We start from the raw sequence: 17,400 nt of genomic DNA on the forward strand, positions 1-17,400 counted from the left end.
TAAAAATAGAAGACTCGATCTGTAAACAAGAGACGGGATTTCAACAATGACATTGATTCAAGCATGTTGCGCCTTTGTCTCGAAATTGGGTAACAAAGGCTCTTGTTGACTTCTGTGACCTCCAGCGCTCTGTCGGACTTGGATTTAAAATCCCTGTGGCCGAGCATGCTTGGATCGAGGTCCATTACACTTCAGCCTCATCAGACAACTCTGTCTTCTCAAACTTAAGTACCCCAGGCTTTGTCGCATCTATTCTCCCCTCTTCCCCCCTGCAAAAGCCAGGATGTGCCTTTTCACGTTCCACCACTACCCACTCTGTGGGCACATTGCAAATTGGACAGTGAGCAGCTGCCAAGCTTATACCACCACCCTGCGCATGTTGAGCCACCAAGGTATGTTTGAATGCTGCGACAACATTCACTCTGACCATGATGTTCTTTTCTCGCTCGACAGTGCCGACTGCAGTCAGTGCAGATTACTGGCGGATTCTGAGTCCACCGCGGAGGATTCTCATGCTCATCATGAATACTTGGAAATTGAGGGTTTGAATTCACCCAATCCGGTCCTCGACCTCTTTGGTTGCTTGAGCGTTCCTGATCGGCAACACATAGTGTGCCCTCGGTCGACTCCAATGGATGATCTGACTCCAATCGCCGACAAATACACTTCATTCCGACTGACAAAGACATGCGATGACCCCCACAACTGCTGCCAGAGAGCACCTGGACACGCTGTCACCGGTTGTCCCTCCGAATACGTAGACGAGTCTAGCCCCAACCCCGCGTCTCCTCGCAAAGAGACCTTTGATTTCATGCTCCGTGAACTGTTGGCAGACGAAGCTGCCTTTGCTGATTCATGGGATGTTCTCCACAAGAAATCCTCGGCCGAGGATATTTGCCCTTCCGCGACTCAGGTAGGTGCGCGAAGATCCCGCAATGCTTTGTGCGGTGCTATCTCAAGACTCACCCAGGAAATTCATGACGGCGGGAGAGATCACCACCGCACTAGTCCTCCCTCTGGGAGCGACTTTGACCTGTCAGATGAGTCATCCGTTGATGCGGATAGCTTGTTTGCAAAAATGTGCTTGAAAGAACCATACACAAAGGCAGAATTTCAAAAAGATCAATCGTCGGCTTCATTCGAGCACGAAAATCCTGCTGTGACTAACCATGGGACTGAATCTCGATATCTGACGGCGCCAGGCTCCTGTGACGAAGAATCCTTTTCGGATGGCTTTTCATGCAGAATGAGTCGTGTTTTTTCACCAGCCGCGTGTTCGACGGGTCACTTGCTTCCCTCGCCATCGTCGAGTCTCTTGCATCATCGGGAGAGCCCGTCATCTGAATCGATCCTGTGTCCGGCACCACTGAGAATCACGAGGCCTCGTCGATTTGTTAGCCTCGAGTCTCCAGTTCTCGAGCAAGCTATCCAGGAGCTGTCGACGGTGAAGAAGAGTTTCCCGTTCGGCCATGACAGCTGCCGCTTGACGAGTCAGAGGTCAATTTGGACGAAGCTGAAGAATTTCCTGATGAGCAGGTAAGATTGCTCGGCCGAATCAGTTCAGCCAAATACCTAATAAGCGGGAATATGCGAGTGCATCGAAGAATTAGATCTGTCTCTATGCCGGGAAGAATCAACTGAGCAGGTATCATGTTCCAATGCCAGGCTGGATCATTATTATTTTTCTGTAGGCATGAATTGCATATCAGGTTATTTCAAGGCTATCGTCTTGGTCAAGTACTCGGCCCTCGAACCGAAGTCTAGAGGGTTTCTCTGAAAAACATTCCGATTCTGGGCTGGTCCACGTAGAAACCATGTCAGCATCCACTGAGCCGTCAACGATCCCGTAATCCGTGAACAAGAGTATTCCAATCATTCAGCCTGAACCAAAAATAAAAAATAAAAAAAAACCATCCTGCAGCCCAGGCATCTCGCTCTTCCAGCCGTTCTCCGCTTTACTCCATTCTCTCTCATTTTCAATGGCCGCTCGGGCCGGGTGGGCATTTCAGAGCTGCGGTGGAATCGGACTTCCGCCGAAACGGTTCTCCCCCCCCACGTCGCTGGTTTTCCCCAGACGAGCCCCTCATACTCCCCCACACTTGGTAGAAGTGCATTATATACTCAACTTTCATCGCATTTTATTTCCTTTTCTTAATTTCTATTTTGTCCACCTTCATTTGTAAATTCATCTTTCACCACACACAGAAAGAAAGAACATCATGTCAAAACCTGCTGTTGGATTTGTCGGCCTCGGAGCCATGGGCTTCGGTATGGCGACACACTTGGTCAAGGAGGGATATCCCGTCTCTGGCTTCGATGTATTCCCCGCTTCCGTGGAGCGATTCAAGGAAGCAGGTGGAACCCCGGCGTCTTCTCTGAAGGAGTCGGCCGAGGGAAAGCAATACTACATTTGCATGGTAGCTTCAGCACCACAGGTGCAATCGGTGCTGTTTGGCGCAGATGGCATTGTCTCCGGTATGTGGGACGGACCGACGCAGTCCTGGTCGACATGATGTCGAAGCGAATTCAGTACTGATCCAGATGGTTACTGTAGCTCTTCCACAAGACGCAACTCTGATTCTCTGTTCCACCGTGCCTGCATCCTACGCACAATCCGTGGCTTCGGAGCTGCAATCGTGTGGCCGCGGCGACATTCACTTTATTGATGCTCCGGTGTCGGGCGGGGCCAAGCGCGCCGGTGATGGGACCTTGTCTATCATGGCGGGTGCATCGGATACTGCACTTGAGAAGGGTCAATTCCTTCTCGAGGCCATGTCGGATGCGAAGAAGCTGTACCTTGTCCCCGGGGGCGTGGGCGCCGGAAGTAATATGAAGATGGTCCATCAGGTTCTTGCAGGGATTCACATCCTCGGAGCCAGTGAAGCGATGGGATTTGCGGCTCAATTAGGATTGGATGCGACCAAGACCGCAGAGGCTATCAAGAGCTCGGACTCGTGGACGTGGATGCACGAGAATCGACTGCAGCGCATGCTGGAGGAGGACTGGCATCCTGGTGCGAGTGCGCTGACGATCATCCTCAAGGACGTGGTAAGTTTCCGAGAGACTTCATATCCGCAAACCCTGCGAGACCTGGGACTTGTTGACGCAGTTTGGGTTGATTCTCTCTCATTTTCTAGGGCATTATTACTACCTCTGCGCGTGAGAACCAGTTCCCGACCCCTCTTTGCTCCACGGCCGAGCAAGTCTATCTCTCTGCATTGCTGCAGGGTTACGGTCGTGTCGATGACTCCTCCATGGTCCGCCAATATTTCTCCGAGCCCATCACAAAAGTGACCAGCACCAAGACTCAGGACGAAACCACCGAAGCTCTGCAATTAGTCCTGGACGTGATGCAATTGACCAACCTCGTGGCAGCAGCTGAGGCGATCGCCTTTGCCAAATACCTCCAGGTGGACCTGAAGCAGTTCTTCACCCTGGTCAGCGATGCGGCCGGTGCGAGTCGGCAGTTCATGACGGTGGGATTGGAAATGATCGAGAATCAGGTGGGGAAGAACTCGGAGACGATCGATCATGCCATCAGTCGCTTGGAGAAGGCGGTTCAAAAAGCGCGAGACCTGCACTGTCCATTGCATCTGGGTAACGCTACGATGGGTGTGCTGTTGATGGCGAAGCGAGCTGGACTCGGCGCCGAGGGAAGTACCAGCGTGGTGAAGATGTTTGGGTTCTCATGAAAGTCACTTGGCTAGGATTACTATTACCCTTCTTTGTTTTTTGTTCATACAGTATTCAAAATCACCATATCCCTTTTCACTGTGTATGACTTCCCTTCTGTAGAGAATAAGTGAAATGAGCGACAAAAGAAGCAGAAACGGAGAAACCTTCATTTTTCTTGGATGGATTCCTAACGCATCAACCCCCACTTCTACCATCATCAAACCCTAATTGGTCCATTCTCATGTCCGGCTCTTTGTTAACTACCTGTATGCAACCAAACATAGATGGGGCGGGAGTTTGAGCTAAGACCTGCAGGGTGTATTCCCATGCCTTGAAATACCCAGCCACTCGTGACTATCTTTTTCCCTAACCACCCTCGTGTGATCACTTCACCAGGTTGGTTCCATCGTCTTCTCCGAGCCTGGAATAAACCCGGTCGAAGCGTGGGGGTGAAGGAAGAAGGAAGAAGGAAGAGCGGGGGGGCACTGATTTTGACGTCAAGTCGCCCACTTCGGGTTTCCTCCGACAAAACTCTCGGAGATGATGCGATCCCGCACATGCTCGGGTAAAGCCAATGCGACCCGATGCGATGCGATGTTGCTCACAGCACGCGGGGTCAAGCTTATAAGTGTAGATCTGCAAGAGTAGAAGCAAGGATACAGTTTTTCATTCTCTTTTTTAGGGAAAAAAAGAAGAAGAGACGAAGTTCAAGGTTCAATAAACATTGCCGTTCCTTTCTCTCTCTCTCTATCTCTCTCTCTCTCCCCCCTCTGTCCACATCTTCCCCAATCAATCGCCATGCCTCTCACAGACAATCGCGCCCTGCGCATTCTCGACCATGCCTCCGAGAACCACTACGGAGTACCCGCCATGTGCTGCTATAATGTAGAAGGCATTCTGGCCACCGTCCGCGCTGCCGAAGCCAAGCGCTCACCCGCCATGATCCTCCTCTTCCCCTGGGCCGTACACTACGCAGATGGGATCCTCGTGCACGCCGCCGCCGAAGCCGCGCGCAATGCATCGGTTCCCATCACCGTCCACATGGACCACGCGCAAACGCCCGAGATCATCCGCCGGGCCGCCGACCTCGGCGGATTCGACAGTATCATGGTCGACATGTCACACTATGAAAAGGCGGAGAACCTGGCCTTGACGCGCGAACTGGTGGCCTATTGTCATGAGCGGGGGATTGCGACGGAGGCGGAGCCCGGGCGTATCGAAGGTGGTGAGGATGGAATTGCCGACACGGCGGATCTGGAGGGTCTGTTGACGACGCCGGAGGAGAGTCAGGAGTTTGTGGATACCGGGATTGACTGGTTGGCGCCGGCTTTTGGAAATGTGCATGGCGAGTACGGTCCTCGTGGGATCCAGTTGGAGTATGAGCGATTGCAGTCGATCAATCAGGCGGTGGGGAAACAGGTGCGGTTGGTGCTGCATGGAGCAGATCCGTTTACCAAGGAGATCTTTCAAAAGTGCATTGATTGTGGAGTCTCCAAGATCAATATCAACAAGGTCTTGAATAATGAGTATATCAAGGTGCAGCAGGAAAAGGCGGGCAAGGTGCCGTTGACGACCTTGCTGGAAGAAGCTACCAATGCCATGCAGAAGGCGGTTGAGCGATGCATGGACATGCTCGAGTCGACTGGAAGATACCCGTGAGCGATACTTTAAAGCGGAGCGTTTGAAATGCTGTCTTACAGTATAAATTTGATTTTTTTTTTCTTTTTCTTTTCTTGTTTCATCTTCCTTTGTTAGAGAGGTCCTTCATGGTCGATGGATGTCTAAATCTTATCAACTTCGACTGCCAGTCCGGAGTAGCGTTGACTTTTAACATAATCTGTATTACGATTGTGTATGGAGGTTATCAAAAAGAATAGTCCACTTGGGAAAGAAAAAAAGAGAAACATTGAAGTCTCCTTGAACATCAAAGGTATGGTTCGAAAGCAAGGGGAAAAGAAACAAGATAAAGAGATAAGAAAAGTAGTCGGGCAAGTCCTGCGCTGGCAATGTAGATCGCCTAAGCGCGGAAGCCAAGACTGCTGAATAGAGAACCCACCACAGGAATCTTGCCAAGCATGTTCGTAGCGTCCGAGGCAACGGAGGTGGGCGACAGGCTAGCCGAGCTCGAAGACGCGGCACCTCTAGCACTCGACGCCGCAGAGGCAGAAGCCATGTGTCCCTCGTGAATATTGGACGAGGCTTGCATACTGGCATGAGCCGACGTCGTCGCAACTGTGATGAAGCTGGATGGCTTCAGGCTACCGTAGGTGGGCATGCCATGTTGCGTCATGGCCGGGCTGCTAGTGGTGGTAGAGTCCATGTTTTCTGGCCAAGATTCCGATGTCGCGGGCACTTCAGATGCACTGGAGGCCATGGATGAAGGATATGACGGGTATGAGACAACGGCCGACATGGAAGAGGAATATTCGTATACCTCCATGTGCTCGTCACCCGCAGTAGGAATCGGGGTGGCCATAGATGAGCCGCCACTCGGAGATTTGTGCTGAGATGCACCGGTTGACTCCGCTTGTTGGTCAATGGGCTTGATCGGGGTCGCCTTAGACGAAGAAGATGTTGGACGAGACGCTGCCATATTGGCCGAGACGGACTTGCTGTAAGAGGCCGCATGGACTATCTCGATGGCTTGCATGGCAGCCTCGTAGGCAGGCGTGAAGCCATCGCCATCCTCCACGGCCGAGCTACCTGGAGCTATGAATGGGTAGCTACCCTCGAACGGATTGCCACTCGGTATTGGCACTTCGGGGATGGCAGCGACAGCCACGGCAAGAGCCGCCAGAGACAAGTAAGTCGCGTGCATTGTGTGAGTGCACTTGATAGAAAGATTCTGCAGGAAGATGTGTGAAAACTCAATTGTCCAATCTCGTTGCCAATTCAAATGGACCACGTCGATGATAGTCAAACGAGGCGTCGAAGTTGAAAGATCCACGAAACAAGTACACAACGGCCGGCAGCGCTCCCCCCGAACGAACATGGCCGACATTTATAACAAGGGGTGAAACAACAAACGGGGGGGCGGGAAAGCTTGTCAAGAATGGAGGTCAGGGGGGGGAAAGGCTGGAATTTGGGGGACGCGTTCGCAAATGGTCAAGGATCAAAGATGCAGTCTGGAATGATCGACAGCAGGAATTCCCCGTCCATGTCCGTCAGCAAAGAATAAGCTTTTCAGATTGCAATTGTGCCGGAACACTTTCGCGCATGCAGAAGGCATTTGTGTGAGCCAATTATAAGCTAAATAACGAGGACTAAGAACGGACTGGACGTGGAACATCGTGACCCGAATCGCACAGCTGAATGCTGCATCATTGATAGAGGCAGAAAGCCTCAGATTGGCATCTCACTAGGGAGGTGTTGTCCTGTCTTGATCGAACCCCTTTCTTGAACTGACATTCATCGTGCATTGAACAGACCGAAAGCTCAATATGGGTCACGGCCATGAAATGAAGCCATGAGTTCAAGTTAGTTCCATAGAGATTATAAACTCCTTAGCTTCACGTACCTATGAGCAAATGCTGGATATTGTACTGAGCAAAGGGACTCGTGCCGAGGCGTTTGGCTGAAAGCATCCACACCCTGAGTAACCCAGGCAACAGATATCGTCCATGCATCAGAGCCCCGTACTGCTCTGCGAGCAAAGACAGACTTTAGTCTCATTGAACTTCAGGCGCACGGTTCGTAAGAATATGATCGTTGCCGGGTATATGATCCAGTTCTGACTGTTTGACTCAAGTTGGAGGGGCCCGCTGAACAAATTGCACATCGAGGCCGTTGAAACCACGATCCCCAAATGAAGACAGTAAGACTAGCGTGAGCCAATATGTTTCTGAGCAAGGCCGCTGCAAACAAAGTTAGGCTCAGGACACTAGAAGTCAGTCACATCGCAGTCTCTATATTGACCTGCTGTATGGAAAATTAGGGTTCCAACCTGCAGATTGCCCGAGAACAAGCCGGGGGTTAAACCTCAAAGTTCATTTCCGCCTGAGATTATCGCTAGACCAATGCAAAGTTGACCTACTTCCTGACTTATCAAGTCGTAAATCTGCATGAGCTATTTCAATAATACGTATCCGTGCTTCGGACATGTTGGGCTACGTGAACCGCACTGGCTGAAAGACTAGGAGGCGAGAAGCTAGGCATGTAATCCCGTATTTCTACAGCGCGTTATCACGGGCATCATTAGTTCTGCAAACGAGCTAAGCTACTCTTAGATTTTCAGAAAACATTTTGGAAGTACCTTTCGACGGCCCCTGAGCCCCTGTGTTCTTGATTTTAGTACTCGTGTCGTGACAATATTCTATAGTGCCGCTGTTGGCACCTGAGAATTATGGCGGCACCCTTAGGGGCCTTCAAATAGGCCTAGAAGCCTGCCCAATCCGGCTTTAAGCTAAGACGGATGAGTCAGCATGTTACCCCCGGCCTTCCACCGCCACACTTTTACATCACCGACACGCACTACTCCCTCCTGACCCGAAGCCCCCCTAGTCACATGATCTTTTATCCACTTCCCATCCTTTTCTCTTACTACCCTCCAAAAGTTGAAGCTATTCAGAAACCGTACACTAATCAATTCTAATTAAGGCACGTTCAAATGTTTATAATCTCAGAGATATTTACACTTTCCACTTACCTCAAGATAAATTTATTGCGCTTCTACTATATGTCCTCTCCCCTCTCCTTACTCAAAACACGACTCCTAGTATAAGGGCAAAATCTATAGTAAGGAGAGGGATACAGGTAGGTTTGAATACCTTCAAGTTGATCTTGGGGCCGGAAGGGGCCTGGGGAACAACAAAGACAAAGGTGAGCTCTAGGTCATGTGACTAAGAGGACTCCGGGTAGTGTGTGCAGGTAATGAACACTCTGGTGGCAAAAGGGACGAAATGCTGACTCGCCCGTCTTGGCAGGGATTCAGGCTCCCATCCCGGTCCTGAGGCCCTCAGGGGTGCCGCCACAAAATTCAGGGGGTGCCAAGAGAACCACTCCTTGCAGATCTACATTATTTCTATTAAACAAACATTTCTTCGGCATGGAATTGCGACTTAAACTTTTATGAGCATCCGCCAACACAATGATTCCAGCATTAAAGTGAGGAAGCACTTTTGTGAAAGTAGATCAGGGTGGAATCGCCTGCTACAATTCTATACCGCCAATTTTACGTCGGGCTACTCCTTATGGAGATTAGAAAGTAGGTTTATCTTCAGTGAAGGCGGTCTTACATCCATGCCTTACGCCTAATGTATGCTAACAACTTTCTGAAATTTACGCTGTCACCAGAACGTGAAAGATAAAAGGGTCAGTATTGTGTTATTAGAAAAAAATTTTCTCTATGCAGCGGCGGATCAGAGCTACACGTAGCATTTTATTTTGGTTCAGATTTAAGACACTCTTACTGACCTAGACTAGACCGCGCAATGAAGGGGAAATGTGGACATTATGGGTTTGTCAATATACTTGGAGCGCAGTAGGTCCTAGGTGCTTCTTTGCCACAATTTGTCCCAAATTGACGACAAGCAGGAGGTTTAAGTTTGGGGCGCCTATGCCGCCTTGGAATGGATCTGGATTATTTATCAAAGACAAGATATAGTTCCTCGTTCCATGGTCATTGGAGTCCTGGACCTGGATGATATCATAATCAGCGGTCAACATGAGGTGCAGGTGGAGGTGGTGCTCAACGCCGATTCAAGTCCCTCTCTTGAAAAGTAAACATGGACATCTATAAGAATGGGCATCCAAACTGCAATCATCTGGTCTAACTCAACAGCACTAATGCGGTTCAGTTTAAAACCTTCCCCGCAGACGCAAAAGCTACATTCAGATATGGCCATCGAGGCAAAAACATGTATCGATATGGACAACGTCGAAGGTCTATGCAAGAGCCTACTGTCATCTATTGACAAGTATCGTGCGACTACGAAAGAACTTGATCGAGTCCGTGCCGTTGAGGCAGCTACAAACTTGACAAGGTCGTTAGAAAAACCGGCAGATGCGATATACAGGCTGTTCCTATCGGTATGTCTGGTCCGTGAACAAGATTGGAGCAGCTCGCTGAGCCCATCACTAGCCAGCTATTCTTATGGCGGTCAAAGTAGCCTCGGACCTTGATATGTTCTCAATACTCTCCACGAGCAGCTCATCTATCACCTGCCAGGAGCTCGCGGCACGAAAAGGAGCAAGCGTTGAACTCACTGGTGGGTTCAAAATACCCGCTGATTAAATGCATGACCCAAGATATTGATACACACTCTACGTTCACCAGAGCGGATCATGCGCGTTCTTGTGTGCGGTGGTTTCGCTGTGGAAAGAGGACCTGGCAAATACACAGCCTCAGCCATGTCGGACAGAATGACTGACAGGACGGTTCTTGGGCCTGTGAACTCACTGTAAGACCCCGTTTCCTGTCTCGCGACCTGTACCAATTCTAACGGAGGTCATGGACTCAGCTTCATGGACTTCCTCCCGATTATTCACCAGACGCCGGAATTTCTCCAGAAAACAGGATACCGAAACCCCGAAGACCCAAAGAATGGGCCCTTTCAGTATGCCTATAAAACACCTCTGACGTGCTGGGACTGGCTAGCTCAGAACCCCCCAGTCCTCGATCGTTTTGATACCTACATGGAAGGCCACAAAGCAGATTGTGCTCACTGGACCAGCTGGTTCCCCGTTCAGCATTTGTTACTGGATGATGTAGTGGCTGACGATCGCACCTTGCTAGTGGATATTGCTGGGGGCCGTGGTCATGACTTGATGGAGTTTAAACAGAGATTCCCTGACGCCCATGGTGCCCTCGTTCTTGAAGATCTGCCGGCTGTCATCGATGATATTCAGAGTCTGGATAGCGGGATCAAGCGAATTAAGCATGACTTTTTTCAACCTCAACCAGTTAAAGGTCAGTTCCCATTTACCCTTCCCCTTTGCGGCAATGCGTCTTAAGCAAGTTGCTTAGGCGCTCGCATCTACTATATGAAGCACATCATGCACGACTGGTCCGACGAAAACTGCAAAGTCATTCTTGGACACATTGCTGCTGCCATGGAGGAGGGATATTCAAAGCTCCTCATTGAGGACCATATCCTTCCGGACGAAAACGCCGCATATCTGGAGAGCCTGATGGACATGATTGTGATGGTATGGTGTCCGGGTAACGAGCGCACCCGCCAGAGGTGGACAAAGCTTCTTGAATCTGTCGATCTGGAGGTTAAGAAGTTCTGGCTGCCGGATGGGTTAGGCCCAGGAATTGTTGAAGCAGAGTTAAAACAAAAGCCAAAAAGCCTCACATACAATGTCAGTGCAGAGGACACGCAGCCGATTGTTTACAGTCACATAAATGGGACCCTGGATGAGATACTCGATCGGTTCCAGGTGTCCGAATTATGCAAAGGCTGGCCAGTATACCGCGATGCGTCTGAGTGGAGCAACTACCGAGATTTATTCGTGAAGGATGGGGGATTCGTATGGACGAGTGAGTTGATTTTTATTCTGATCCACCGTCGCTGACGCGTCTGCTCTTGCGAGGAATGCATGAATTAACCCGGGCCGATCTATCAGCATGGAGTGGTGGTCTCAGTGTGGATGAGTTCATCAAGGTATCCAGAGAAGGACGTGAGCGCGGCGACTTCATTATGCACCGTGAGAACAGCACGCTCGTTGACCTGAACCCGGTCAAACTGCGGGCTGTGGGAAAGATGAAAGCGACCATCACACAGCGATTCAATATCCAAGGCTGCTCTGTCGACATTGAATGCGATTGTCGCTTCCAATTCTTCTGCAAGAAGATCCCATCGAAATCCGGTTCCTTGGAGTGGAAAACACAGTATGTCAAATTGATATACGAAAAGGACAAGATGATCCCAGTCGATGGCCAGTCTGTGCCCAAATTTGATGAAGCTCAGCTCAACCTGTATCCGGAAGGATACCGATACCTTGGGCTTGCACAATCGACACTAGGGCATCAAGTCCTCCCTGGGCTTCCAACCTTGAACAATAAGGCTTTTTTTGAGATGTACGACGCTATCAATCTGTGGCTTCAGGGTGATGATATTGGGAGACTGCTGGGAGTGCCTGAAACAAGACTGGAGAGGCGCTGATTACTCCGTATGCCTTGTAGCGGTAAAGGCCAGCGGGATGGAAAGACACTCTTCGAGGCTGTTACTTTGTGCTTTCGCTTGTCAGTTGAATCGTCGGGCCTAGATGACTGATCATGTATCGCTGACCTTCTCGATTGATTCAACATCACGAGAATGCGGGGATTTACTGATAGCAGGGTGTATAAGTTTGTGGACGTTGTTATGATCAGTTATCAATCACAAACTCATACTACAATGCCGTTCAAAAGTCTCCGGACAGTCCCCATTATGTAATTTCTAGCCCCTGGCATTTTCAATCATATATCTCTACACCTCACATCTATCCAAAACTAGGCAGATCTTCCCTCAGCTCGTCTAATGGTCCAGAAATGTGCTCTGCATACTCTCTCGCGAAGTTTTACTTATGGAAATTAGCAATGGTACTTCAGCTCTCTAGTCGGACTCGCGCAAATTCGCAACAGTCGAGCGCTCTTACATGTGAAACCGGATATTCTGTGGCGTAAAGTGTCCATGCAACGTCATTCATGGGTTCAACGCCGAAAACATAATATTTACATGCCGATTTTATGGAAGGACCTGCAACGCCGTACAGCAGACTACCATTTTCAATATCTACCATGAGAAGTTCTACTTGTTGAAGTCGGTCATTCCCGTCTTCAGGTCTGCTTATAACTGAAGGAGTTGTTTCATGGGTCCAGAAAAACCTAGATGTGTAGAGAGATCTTTGGCCCATCCATATGCACAGATAATGTTGATAGCGAATGACAGCACACCTGGAGCAATTCAACGGCATGTGGGATAGCTGCTTGTTCAGAAATTCAAATCATCGAGGAGGCTAGAACCCAACTACTCTTGCATACCGAGACAAAAGCTGATACCGCTCATATCAGATCTACTTCTTGGAGGACCCAAAGTCACCAGAATGCAAATGTGTGCATTTAGTACTTGTTACGTATTCTGAATTTGGTTCATTTGTTGATAGCCAGTCTATACACTCGATCTACAGATCCGCCACTGTGTCTAAAGCATCACGTGCTGCAAATCGAGTTATCATATCCCGTTGAAGAAAAAGCGAGTGAGATCGAGTCCACAAAGACTGGGAAATGTCTATTGGAATACGGAGTTATCATCTGGCTAACGAATCGTTTTGGCGATCGAATCGGGTGGATGATTTCGGATCACACGGAGTGATCGGGGAGCGTCATCGAGATCCAGATCTAATCAGATCGATGTCATTTTATTGGTGGAGACACGGAGATGAGTGCAGACTGGATGGAGTGGGAAAGGGGCAAACCCTTGCGAGATACACTGGTTAATTCAGTCACTTAGGATCAGGTCATTAGGGGTGAGCATCATGCTCATACTATAGCGGATCAGAGACACCGAGAAACACAGAGTTAGAAATGTATGCATGTAAGAGCAGATTCGTACAATATACACCTAATGGGAACATTCAAAATGGAAGAACATATAATCAAAAGTAGAGCATGAATGATGGTAGCAAATCGACAATGGCTGAGAAAGAACACGTCAGAGCAGAAAGAAAAGAATGAGTATCTCAAAACTCCAGAATTTTATATCCAAATCTACGCGGCGAGCATCTTCTTGGTCTCGGCGATAGCGCGGCCAGGGTTCAGGCCCTTGGGGCAAGTCCGCGTGCAGTTCAGGATGGTGTGGCAGCGGTACACGCTCATGCTGTTGTCGAGAGCAGCCTTGCGCTCAGCAGTCTTCTCGTCACGAGAGTCAACCAGCCAGCGGTAAGACTGGAGCAGGATGGCGGGACCGAGATACTCCTCCTGGTTCCACCAGTACGAGGGGCAAGAAGTCGAACAGCAGGCACAGAGGATGCACTCGTAGAGACCGTCAAGCTTCCTACGGTCCTCGGGGCTCTGGCGGTTCTCAAGACCCTGCAAATATAGATATATCAGTGTCTGTAAAGCTGGCATATCCTCGACTTCTCGTGGGGCAGCTGACTTACATCAGGGCTGGGAGTATCACGCTGAAGGTAAGGCTTGATAGACTTGTACTGCTTGTAGAAGAGAGTCAAGTCCGGTACAAGATCCTTGACGACGTAGGTGTGCGGCAAAGGGTAGATGCGAGACTCCTTGGTGGTCTCGGTGGGAATACGGCCTGTTGAAAACGCATTAGATGGGCTGTATGCAGGTAGACGATTCCCCCATGAGACAGCAATTGCGACGATTCGAAAGGTGGGTGAAAGCACATACACAAGCAAGCCAAGGTGTTGACACCGTCAATGTTCATGGCGCAGGAACCGCAGATACCCTCACGGCAGGATCGACGGAAAGTGAGAGTTGGGTCAAGCTCGTTCTTGATGCGAATAAGAGCATCCAGCATCATGGGACCGGTTTTGTTCAGGTCGAGCTCATACGACTGCATGGTGGGCTTCTCGGTCGGGGTGTCCGGGTTCCAGCGGTAGATCTTGAAGGTCTTCATCTTGGGGGTCTCGGAGACATTGCTGTCGACGGTCGCATAGGTGCGAGCGAAGCTGGCTGGGCGGAACAAAGGCCGCGACGCAGCGAAGAGTCGAGAAGTGGTGCGGAGGGAAGCCATGACGGACGAATGGAGGATTATGGAAAGGCGAGTTCCACCCGGAGGGAACTTTTTCGAGTTGAGTTGTTGTCAATTTATGCCAGTAAGCGGCGGCGTGGTGATCGTTCAGGAGATCAAAAGACAGGTAGAGCCGATATGAGGCTTGAAGTCACGATGTGAGAAGAGGTGACGATGGCGACAAATTGAGATCAAGGAGATCTGGGCATACTAACCTCGGGTTCGAGAGTCGGCAAGTGGCTGAGTCAGCTGACCTGAGCCAATCATGGCGGGGCTAATTACAAGCGTCGGGCGGACACGGGCGTCGCCTGGATTTCAAGGTTGCGAGGGCTCGTGATGCTAATGGGTGATTGCCGCTGTGAGATTGACGATCGATTGGTACCTTTTGAGTTCATGTGCACTTGTATTATTCATCTTCATGTGTGCAGCACATAATATACCCTCAGGGTGGTATTGATCATTAAAGAATCATTACATTGAAGTGCCAAATAAATGCAAATTGATTGAATCGATTCTATTTTGAATCGATTCGGTAGGGACATAGGTATCGGATTCACTTGGTACATACAGAAGGTCCAATAGGTATTATTACGCTGTCTCGGCCCATTCTTCCTCCACAATCTCGGATCAGGCAGCCAGGCAGACACTGTGGCAAGCTCCTCATCTCAGTGGTTGCCGAGCATATTTCTTCGGAAGTGATCGCGGATGACATGTGGCCCACTCCAACTAAGCAGATCTCCCATGCTAGACAACTCAACCCGAGACCCTGCTGCTTTGGGAAAGCCAAAGCATTGCCGCCTTGATACGAAGTTTGCTCGGACACACAGTGTGCTGTGGATGGACTGCCCATCACTTCATTAACGCCGATTCACATAGTTCTGGTGCCACTCATAGTCACGATTCTCCTGCAGCAACTGTCGGATAGCCTCCCGAGGTGGTGTCGGCTCTCTCCCCAGCAAGTCCGCCATCAATGGGTCTGTTGTCCCGGTCTCGCCCTTGCTGATCGCATCATGCCATGACAGGAGTTTTTGGAAGAAAGCCTCAGATTTCCCACCTTCGTCGTCGGTCGCCTTCACACGCACAAACTCCTCCGGGGATACAAATTTGACCTGGATGTTGCGCCCTGTAGTCTCATTGATGACGTCGATAATCTCGGAGAAGGTGATGGTCTGCTGGGCGGTAAGAAGGACGATTTCCTTGTCATGGCCACCTCGGATCATCAATCGGGCAGTGGCCTCGCCTAGCTCGGCGCGTCGAGTGAAAGCGACCGGGCCATCGGAGTGAAGATACATCACAGAGGTGCTAGGGTACCAGTTCATAAAGACGGGAAATGCCTCAACGTAAAGACCCTCCCGGATCGAGGTGTAGTTAATACCGGACCTAGTGCCGGGATCAGTCTTGCCGTCTTCCTACATCAGGCGACTCGATTCGGACTCACTTGCGCATCATCTCTTCAGTCAGCAGATGGGCCTTTTGCACGTCGGCGTCGGAAGACCCGAAGCCACCAAAGGCCAATGATGTGTACCAAACCTGTCGTTCCATCTCAGCTCAGCATGTGCAGTAAATACCTAGCTCTGGGGCTCGCAATGGGTGCTGGACTTACATGTTTGACATTCATCTTCTTGGCCGCATCGACAAAGTTCTGATGTTGCTTCTCTCGCTTCGCAACGTCAAACGTGTTGGTGCTCACAAACAGTAGGTTTTCGACATCTTCAAATGCCGCCTCTAGGCTTGCTGGGTCACTGTAGTCTGCAAGTCGAAAGGCGATCCCTTGGTCCTCAAATCGTTTGCGATTCGCTTCATTTGAAGACGCTGCGGCGTACTCGGAGGCGGGGACGTTGGCGACTAGATATGATAGCACTTGTGATCCCAGCCCTCCAGAAGCACCCGTGACGAGATATTTGAGAGTCATTGTTGATTCGTGATGAAGAAAAAGGACAAGATGAAAAGACACTTTCTGCCTTCGACGATGTGGCTGGGGAGACTCTTATGGATTGTTTCTTTACCTGAAGACCAACTGCCCACTCCAGTGGGGCGGAGGTAGCCTTTATGTTGATGGGGAACCTCCCGCGCGGATCACAGGCTCCTCTTCTCGCCCAGGTACCCTCCCACCTTAATCTGGTGACACGCTGTCGATCAATCAAGCATCACAACAGAGAGCACCCCTGAACATCCTCTCCATGCTTATAAATCAACTGCTGTAGCCGACTCAAGATGGAGCAATTTTGATATCCACTCTTCAAGACTCGCTTCAACCCGTCGATGATGAAAGGTTGTAGTCAAAAAATGATTTGTCACATATTGCGATCGGGCGAGTCACTACTGTAATGTTAGATCAATTATCATCCTACAACCAAGTCCAATTCATCCATCATGATTCCCTTGTAGAATGGGATGATGAGCTTTATTATGTACGCGATTGTCAACAACTTTGAAGACCTCCATTTCGGGCTAGGTAATTACCGGAACAACCAATATATAGATCTTCCGGTGTATGGACAAATATGTTACTTCCCGACTTCCAACTTGGCTCTCCAAAAGCTCATCTGTGCGTTATTCGTGTGGCAACTTCTAGAACTCCAGCAGACATCCTTGTCCATCCAAAGTCTATGATTCGATACACGAGTGCCCACACGCTGATCGGAAAAAGAAACCCAAGCCCTACCTATAGCTGTGCTCATCACCTTAATACAAACTCAGAGCTCTCAGTTGGCGCAGGGGCCTGAATCGACTCAGAGCATTTGTAATCGGACAAGTTGCTCAACCATTACATAACCTAGAAGCCACAACCTTATGGAACCTAACACCTACCAGGTACACAATAATGTTATAGTCAGAAACAGTCGGTTTTGCAGACTTTTTGACGATACAATAGTCAAGCAAGCGTCTAAATCGAACATGCTCCCGATTTTATTTTATTTTTTCTGGAAAAAAAAAGAAAAAGAAAAAAAAATAAAAACAGTCTGTGAATGGTGTGACCCAATATGATTCAAAGTAGCAAATGATCAAATTGCCTCCTGCGCTTTTCACACTTGACCAATTTGAAGAGGAG

General features: G+C 49.6%; 7 protein-coding genes across 7 annotated transcripts; 4 read left to right on the forward strand and 3 right to left on the reverse strand.

Moving 5' to 3' along the window:
• Positions 1-283: 283 nt before the first annotated feature.
• Positions 284-1,540, forward strand: POX_d05528 (uncharacterized protein; the record flags this gene model as incomplete). Its single annotated transcript, XM_050114371.1, has 1 exon — positions 284-1,540. The coding sequence occupies one exon, from the start codon at positions 284-286 to the stop codon at positions 1,538-1,540; it is 1,257 nt and encodes a 418-aa protein (XP_049969322.1).
• Positions 1,541-2,219: 679 nt separating this feature from the next.
• On the forward strand, positions 2,220-3,692 carry POX_d05529 (uncharacterized protein; the record flags this gene model as incomplete). The annotated part of the gene is made up of 3 exons (XM_050114372.1): positions 2,220-2,475; positions 2,555-3,048; positions 3,138-3,692. The coding sequence occupies 3 exons, from the start codon at positions 2,220-2,222 to the stop codon at positions 3,690-3,692; spliced, it is 1,305 nt and encodes a 434-aa protein (XP_049969323.1).
• Positions 3,693-4,473: 781 nt separating this feature from the next.
• Positions 4,474-5,334, forward strand: POX_d05530 (putative fructose-bisphosphate aldolase; the record flags this gene model as incomplete). The annotated part of the gene is made up of 1 exon (XM_050114373.1): positions 4,474-5,334. One exon carries the CDS (start codon positions 4,474-4,476, stop codon positions 5,332-5,334), a length of 861 nt encoding a protein of 286 aa, XP_049969324.1.
• Positions 5,335-5,692: 358 nt separating this feature from the next.
• POX_d05531 (uncharacterized protein) lies at positions 5,693-6,493 on the reverse strand (the record flags this gene model as incomplete). The annotated part of the gene is made up of 1 exon (XM_050114374.1): positions 5,693-6,493. The coding sequence occupies one exon, from the start codon at positions 6,491-6,493 to the stop codon at positions 5,693-5,695; it is 801 nt and encodes a 266-aa protein (XP_049969325.1).
• A 2,966-nt stretch (positions 6,494-9,459) lies between these two features.
• POX_d05532 (uncharacterized protein) lies at positions 9,460-11,780 on the forward strand (the record flags this gene model as incomplete). Its single annotated transcript, XM_050114375.1, has 6 exons — positions 9,460-9,702; positions 9,755-9,881; positions 9,950-10,073; positions 10,134-10,582; positions 10,640-11,155; positions 11,242-11,780. 6 exons carry the CDS (start codon positions 9,460-9,462, stop codon positions 11,778-11,780), a joined length of 1,998 nt encoding a protein of 665 aa, XP_049969326.1.
• Positions 11,781-13,366: 1,586 nt separating this feature from the next.
• Positions 13,367-14,351, reverse strand: POX_d05533 (Succinate dehydrogenase [ubiquinone] iron-sulfur subunit; the record flags this gene model as incomplete). Its single annotated transcript, XM_050114376.1, has 3 exons — positions 13,367-13,687; positions 13,759-13,910; positions 14,006-14,351. 3 exons carry the CDS (start codon positions 14,349-14,351, stop codon positions 13,367-13,369), a joined length of 819 nt encoding a protein of 272 aa, XP_049969327.1.
• An 854-nt stretch (positions 14,352-15,205) lies between these two features.
• Positions 15,206-16,260, reverse strand: POX_d05534 (uncharacterized protein; the record flags this gene model as incomplete). Its single annotated transcript, XM_050114377.1, has 3 exons — positions 15,206-15,728; positions 15,787-15,878; positions 15,952-16,260. 3 exons carry the CDS (start codon positions 16,258-16,260, stop codon positions 15,206-15,208), a joined length of 924 nt encoding a protein of 307 aa, XP_049969328.1.
• Positions 16,261-17,400: the final 1,140 nt, after the last annotated feature.

Source organism: Penicillium oxalicum, chromosome IV, assembly GCF_001723175.1.
Source record: "Penicillium oxalicum strain HP7-1 chromosome IV, whole genome shotgun sequence".
Taxonomy (NCBI): Eukaryota; Fungi; Ascomycota; class Eurotiomycetes; order Eurotiales; family Aspergillaceae; genus Penicillium; species Penicillium oxalicum.